Raw genomic sequence first — 7,519 nt, forward strand, 5'->3', positions numbered from 1 at the left:
GTTTTCAACATTTTTAGCATTGAAATACACTTAAGTAAAAAAAAAAATATATCAAATATGTTATATTAACCCAAAACAGTTTATTTTAATAGATCGTTGAAAATTAAGTTAAAACACAATTTGTTTTGACAACTTTACGTCAATCAAATTTATTTCAAATACATTCTATGACTTTGATATAGTTTGGAAAACTTTGACTATGTCCATAATTAGGAACACATTGAAAATAGTGTTCCTAATTGTGGACATAAGCTTTTTTTAAGTTTTTACACGAAAAAAACATGGTTCTAACATACTGATTGCTAAAATCATGATGAAAAACAATCCGACGAAAAATTAAAAAAAAATCGGTTAACAAATACAGCTTTTATCTTCTATTTCTAAAAAGGTGTTTTTTTTTAAAGAAATATGCTAACCATTCAATTTAGATATACATTGAAAAAATCCGGATTTTACAAAAAAATCCTGTGAGATAGAAAACAAATTTGTTTGTAAAATGAAAGAGCACATGATCCGTTACATTATCATTTTTTTATAAAGTTAATAAGTGAAAAATAACGTCAAAAACAGTCAAAATCGAACGGTATGTTAACATTAGGCACACATGCCAAATTAGGAACACCTACCCTAATGATCTTCGAATTTGATAATAAAAAAATTGAAACATTTTTCGGATTTCAGAACAAAAAACGATTGATTTACAAGTTTTTGAGAGTTGAAATTTATTTACAGCAGGTAAATAATTACTCTAGTTATTCACAGCTTAGCTAAAAAAAGAAAAGATAAAACAGATCTTTGACTCTTGATCTCTGCTACACACATTATCGTTCATCATGGCAGTTTGTTTTGTCTTCGGCGGTCAGTTTTTTGAGCGAACTTTTCCTGTTGTGATAAGAAGAAACAATTTGGTTTTTGGTAGGATGAATCCGAGATCCGGGCCAGCTTAGATGGTTCCTGGGGCTGGGGCCAAGTTGAGCTGCTTCTGGGAGACGGCGTGTCCTGGCAGAGGGGCAACATGGACCGATCCACGGTTGGCATTCACGGAAACGGCTCCGGGAACAACTCCGGCGTGGTGGGCAACCGAGGCAGCTGGAGCACCCCAGTGTCCGGCAGCGTATGGTCCCCAGGCACCACCCCAGTGAGCACCAGCCCAGTGAGCAGCTGGCCAGGCAGCAGCACCACCCCAGTGGGCGGCAGCAGGCCAAGCTCCACCCCAGTGGGCAGCTGGCCAGGCACCGGCATTGGCCTGCACAACGGTGGCTCCGTATGGTCCATAGGGCCAGCTAGCTTCCGAGGCGACGGCCAGGGCAAGGACAACGGCGGCAATGACGAACTGCGAAAATAAAAACACACACACATCGATTATATCACTTGGTGGAACACTTCCTTGGGTTATCCTTAGGATCTTCGAGGGTAGATTAGTCCTTTTTTCCATACCTTCATTTTGTGAGATGAGGTTGGTGGTTTGTTGAGGTTTGTTTGTTAGAACACTTGGACTGCTTATGCTTCTACTCAGAACCCGAGCGCGGTTTATATAGTTAGAAAATCTCCCGGTTGCGTTGGGACTAATCCGTTCTTCCCGAGACCACAGAACGAAAAGTTCCTCTCTCTTCTTGTTTGCGTATTGTGGCCACTAGCACCAGCACCAGCACTTGTAGATATCGGGTGCCGGGTCCCATCGACCGAAATCAACCGAAGCGACGCGACGACGGTCTATTGACCGCTTTTTAATAATGATAGTAATTGCCCATCAAGAAACTATTTACCAAGTGATATAGTTACTATCTATTGCCATACTAAGTATTGATCTAAATAGAGCCACCCCGCGATCATTTCCCTTTCCCTTCTCCTTCTTCGATTCAGAACGATCGAAATGCAACCGATTCTGATCCAGGCGGGGTGACCGAGAGATGCATTCCTTCGAACCACGGAAACCGAACGCGCGCAACAAAACACTCTCGCGCCGTTTTCTCGGTCCCACACACCTGTTGAGTTGTTACAACTTGTAGAATAAGGGCTACAAGAGTCCTAACTCAATTAAGGTTTAGCTGTTCTAGTACACTCCAATACCAACGCAACTCCGGTAAAACATTCCCAAGTGCATGCAATTCGTTTTCAAATCGCACTCGAAGAAATCCGATCAACCACCACGATTCGATCTGCATACATTCAGTAGGTACCCCAATTCAGTGGGTGGGGGTGGGACTCCCAGCTCAGTTTCTACATGTTTGTATTGAGTTGGTTTCACTGCTGGATCGAATCAATCTTCTAGGCCTTCCTACCTTCCTTCTAACTAAGTACAGCAATTGATGGCGCGTGCCTCACTCAATCAGCCAAGCGATCGCGGCGGTGGTTAATTTTCTTGCGTTCCACAATTTATCGCGATTGGCCTTGCCCCTGGTTGGTTACTCGATTGGTTGATTGGCTGATTGGATGGAAGAGGAAAAGGTAAACCGGTGATCGATCCGCAGTCGACGGTATCAACCCTAGGGGTGTCAACGTTCGGTAGCGGAAGAATTTGCCATGGATGGCGTGCCAGTTGGCTCAGTTGCATTTTTGACACCGAGGAAAATTAATCATTTCAGACGGATTGAGTCCTGCGGACATGTCGCTGGAAGTGAAAATAAACTTGATTGAAGTAAAGGTTGTCTAAAAAATAATGTTTATGTTAGAAATCAGAAAAATCGACTTAAAAGTGCATAAACGTCGAGTCTAGTGTTATCTCGAGAAGAAATTGTTTCCCGGTCTCAGAAAATAGAACTTTGGCCAAAATTCGTTTACCAGATAACACCAGATCCCGAGCTTTGTTTTTTTTCAATTCATTTGTCATCAAAATTCAAATTTCAATTTTTCCGATTTCTTTTGGTCCCCCTTATTAGGTTTTTAAGGGTCAAAAATCAGAAACTTTGAGCACTTCAAGTCCATTTTGTTTATCATCGACATGGTGCCAGAAAAACCAGCAAAACTTGAGTCTGAATTTTTAGATAATTTCCACTGGATAAATTTATTTTTTTTTTCTGAAAAACTAATTTTTAATGAAAGAATCTCCATTTGAATCATCACGGAAAATCGCAAAAGTCATGGTTTAAATGAATGTATGTTTATGGTCATCATTACTTGCATGCTCAACATTACTTGATCCATACACTTGATCTTCTCATCATTGTTTCTATAAGGATTTATTCAGATTTCATGGCATCGAAAACTGAAGTGCTACATTGAAATTATCAGATAATTTGATCAAAACAAAAACTTTTTCTTCCGAATTTAATATGATACACTTCATAACAAATAATATTTTCAAAGTCCATAGGTGCAACTTGATTGTTTTTTGTCCTTGAGCTTATCCGCTCACTGCGTCTCTCAGGGCGCATATTCTAAAAAGATCGCTATTATAGTTTTTGTGGTATTTTATCCCAGGATTCAGCTAGATGGCGCTTCAGAACACCCAAACCGTCATATTTTTGGCTTCAATATACCCTAGACAGCAAAGTCCATAGGGTGCAGGTCAGGCGAACTCATCGACCGCCCCGAGCTCGAAATTAACCCTCAAACAAATTTTTGCAGTAAAAATTGGGATATCTTTCCTTCGTGAGCCAATGAAAAGTCCTGCTGAAAAACCACTTGCTGAAACAGAAAAACCGAAATGGGGACATATGCACAGTTCGAGGACATGCCGTATAACTATTCCCGATACGTTGGTTGATTGATCTTTACCTCTCTTCAGGGTGTAAGGACTATCTTCACCGGGGAACACGACTATTACGGATGATTCTGACCCAAACATGTCCCTGACGGACGCCCTCGTGATCTTTCTGACAACCAAACCTGGCAACGCCCAAAATAGGGCGAGTATCAATAATAGTTGTCCTTATAACACCCAGAAAAGTGTAGAAAGGGCTGAGCCAAAAAAACTGACTGTTTAAAAATGGGCGAGTTGAGAGGACAACCTATTTGGAGCGGAAATGCAATGGAGCATTGGAAAACACAGCGTGTTGTTAGGACTGCTGTATAGTAAACAGGCGAGTTGAAAGGACAGCCTTGTAATTGCGAGTTGGGAGGACCGCAATGGAAATAGACAACGTGTTAAAAAGACAGCTTAATAAAAACAAAAGTTTTAATAGTTTTCTCTCAAATATTTTAAACAACTATTCTCGGTTAGCTTTTCCTGTCGATGTTGTGGAGCTGATAAACAGGATTCATAATAAGTATTGAAGGTATTTAGAAAATGTAACCTCAAATTCTACCTTGCGAAATTAGTTAAGATAGTTCTATTCTTGATAGACCACGTTCTATGTCACAGCGAAATGTTTACCAAGTAACTATGGAAATGACGGATTTCAGTCGTTGATGCGTCTGTTTGTTTATCTCTGCGTCTCTCTTTATTAGTTTCTGTTGTGATATCAAAAAGATGCAATACTATTTTGTATCGGAAATTGATAACATAATCATCTTTATTCTCGTCAAGTCTTTTAATCAAGTAAGGTTACAGTAGTGATTGATATGTCGGATTATCCATCCTTCTGTATTCTTCTGTGAATTGAATACCAAGTACCTTGAAGGCATGACCAGAAACAGACTTTCTGTCATGGACATCGTTTGCGAAGTCGGCATCGGCATATTCCAGTAAAACAGGATTCTCTACCCCCTTAGTATTGTAACGGGTACACTATCTATTAGTAAAACCAACAACAGAAATTCCTTGAAAACCGTTAAATTAATCAATTAAGAGCCAATTAGAAACTAAATAAAATGATACAATAATAATAAAATTAATTATTTATAAAGTACCTCCACTTAGTTCATAAAATTAAAACAAAGATTTCAAAGAGCAAAATCAACGAAGAAAGTTGAGCGAATGAATCCTCCTGCCAGGTACCACCCTAATTAATCATTAACTTGATCATCAGTAACCTCAAAAGCGCGCCTGTAGATGTATTCGATCACCCGACACATTTTTGGAGTAGAAAGTATGGTTTAGAGAGTCATCTTCCAGATGATCACCGACTGCAAGCTTGTTGTGCGCCAGGTGAATGACCTCTTTCGGGATGCCTTTGTGCACCTAGGTTTGGAAGAGAAAAGGTTTGGTCTTTGGACTCGGGTTTGGAAGGGGAAGACAAGACTGCATTGTAAAATCGCGGAAAAGAGAGTTGTTTGTTTAACTTCTCGATTAGGTCTTCGTATCGGGTAGTTCCGGTACGAAGTTGAACTAGACCAAGAAGGCTGGGTTCAAATGCGACTTCCTGAACCACTTAATCTTGAAGTTCAGTTGGGTGAAGACCGTTTAATTCGCGTGGTAATTTTTAATAGTCCAACCTGTGATCCGTGAACCAGTGTTCTGGTTACTAATTAGACCTTTTTTGTGTTTTCCGCGTAGCTTACACTTAGGTTAAAATAGCAGGAAAGTGTAGTGCCAAAAAAGCGAAGAAAAAGTGCTTACTCAGCCAGGTAAGGTGCGAGAACGCTGGTACAACGCCGGACGATATGTAAAACGCCGCTTGTTTTTGCGACAGGTTTGAGAAGCCCACTACAGCTTTCTCAAGCAGCCGTTCATCGACCGTTGAACCCGCCGTGACGATCCGGAAACCTCCCGAGACGACTCAGAACCCACCAAGGCAACCAGGAAACCGTCGGGTCGAAACAACACCCCGTAGCGAGCACGCAGCAGCGCCAAGGGTTTAGCATTTACAACCACCCACGCAAAAGGCTTCGAATCTACGAAATCTTCGACCAGCTGTGGCAGCCGGGAGATCTCGGCAAAAAGTTTTGCTGAACGCATGGGATCACATTAGATCCAACCACGCGTTCAGCCATTATCACCTGCATGATTCGTCATCTTCACCGATAGCCCGTCACCAGCACATCTGCCGGGAGAGCAAATCGGCGGTTCACCGCGAGTAGCAGCAGAACCGGGGAAACATCAAAAACCCCCGTTAGTATAAGGAAATAACGTGAGTACTCACCTATGGCCAACTTTGTTTATTAGCGATGTACATGTACATTTTTCATGAACGGCATGCAACTATAGCCGCTTAAGTTGCAATTTGCAAACTTCGTCCTATAACGATAATTTCACGTGTAATCGATGCAATTTGGACTGGTGAGCCGGAAAAGTAGCCTATTTCCACCCCCGCAAAGAAAATTCAAACCATTTGTATGGGGAAAATTTGAACGATCGAGCGCACCGTAAAGGGACGAAAAACCAAGCGTCTCCACCAGCACTAACAGTAGAAAATCGAAACAGACACACAAAATTGTAAAACGAACACACGACAGTAGAGGCCGAATAAAAAAGGATCCAATGAATGTACCTAACTAAATCGTCTCAGGTATTTGGACCGGAAACACTAGAGGGATGATGACATAATTGGGGCATTGGGAAGGGGGTCACAGGTTATTCGTTGTTGCTTTTTATTCGTTTACTGCGGTGATTGGCTGCGAATCCAATCACGGTCTTTTCTCATTCCTGATCAGGTTAAGAGGGTGGGAGTTCGTCCGTTAGTTTTCAGACTTCTCTGGTTCAACTTTTTAGCGAACAACGAATAATCCCCCTTTCCGTGATTTTGCGGGCTGTTCTCGTTTTCGGGGCGGATTCGAATTCGAAGCCGAAGTACGGATCCCTTTTCAGAGACCCTTCTGCTTCTTTCCCAAAATAGGGAACCAAAAAAGGAACTCACGTCCGAGTCTCATTCAGCTGGGCAAACCAAGACTAGGTGGGTGGTCTTCCGTAAGGAAGTGGCGCTTAAGCCACCCGCTAACGAAACGGAAGTGTGTCGGGGCTCTCGTTATAGTATAGACCAGCTTTCTCTCCATCGTACCACGCAGTTATCATAGAATCCGCTTTAGTCCCGCCCAATGCGCATCGGAAGGCGTCGCTTGGAACTTGCTGAATGCGCTGACCGCGGCACAAATGTCCGGCCTCGTTGAAAGAGCCAGATACTGCAAACATCCTGGTAGTTCCTTGAATGAATGATTGGATGTTTCACCATCCTTCGTCATCGCCCACAGCACATTAGGATCCATTCATGTACCTATAGGATTACTATCAAACATGCCAAAACGTTTAAGTATTCTCTCGGTGTAACCCACCTGAGAAATTTCAATGGTTTGTTTTTGAAAATCTCTTGAAAAATCCATTCCCAAGAAATGTTCATTAAGATCTTTCATTTGGAATAACCTTCCAAGTTCGGTCTTAATTCAGACCAGGCCATCTTTTTGCCAACGATGAGAAAATCGTCAACATAAAGACCTAGGGTTAGCTCTCTAGCCCGTGATTGACAGACGCAACAGTCACTTTTCAGCGAAATAAAACCGAGTTTCTTTACAACTTCGTCGAATCGTTGATTCCATGACCTGCTAGCATGTTTCAAGTTATACAGGCTTTTCTGCTGTCTGACGAGTTGTGAGTTACCCATTTCGTCGTTCGGAAGTCTCATATATATCTCTTCCTCAAATTGACCATTGAGAAAGGCTGTTTTTACGTCCATCTGGTGAATGGTTGAATCCAGACTGGTTAGCT

At 41.8% G+C, this 7,519-nt stretch overlaps 1 protein-coding gene across 1 annotated transcript; it reads right to left on the minus strand.

The window, feature by feature from the left end:
• Positions 1-697: 697 nt before the first annotated feature.
• On the minus strand, positions 698-1,592 carry LOC129749429 (adult cuticle protein 1-like). The gene is made up of 2 exons (XM_055744405.1): positions 1,438-1,592; positions 698-1,333 (listed from the first exon to the last, which is right to left on the minus strand). Exons 1-2 carry the CDS (start codon positions 1,441-1,443, stop codon positions 944-946), a joined length of 396 nt encoding a protein of 131 aa, XP_055600380.1. The 5' UTR covers positions 1,444-1,592; the 3' UTR covers positions 698-943.
• Between the last annotated feature and the right edge of the window lie 5,927 nt (positions 1,593-7,519).

The sequence above is a fragment of the Uranotaenia lowii genome, chromosome 2 (assembly GCF_029784155.1).
Source record: "Uranotaenia lowii strain MFRU-FL chromosome 2, ASM2978415v1, whole genome shotgun sequence".
In the NCBI taxonomy this organism is placed as follows: Eukaryota; Metazoa; Arthropoda; class Insecta; order Diptera; family Culicidae; genus Uranotaenia; species Uranotaenia lowii.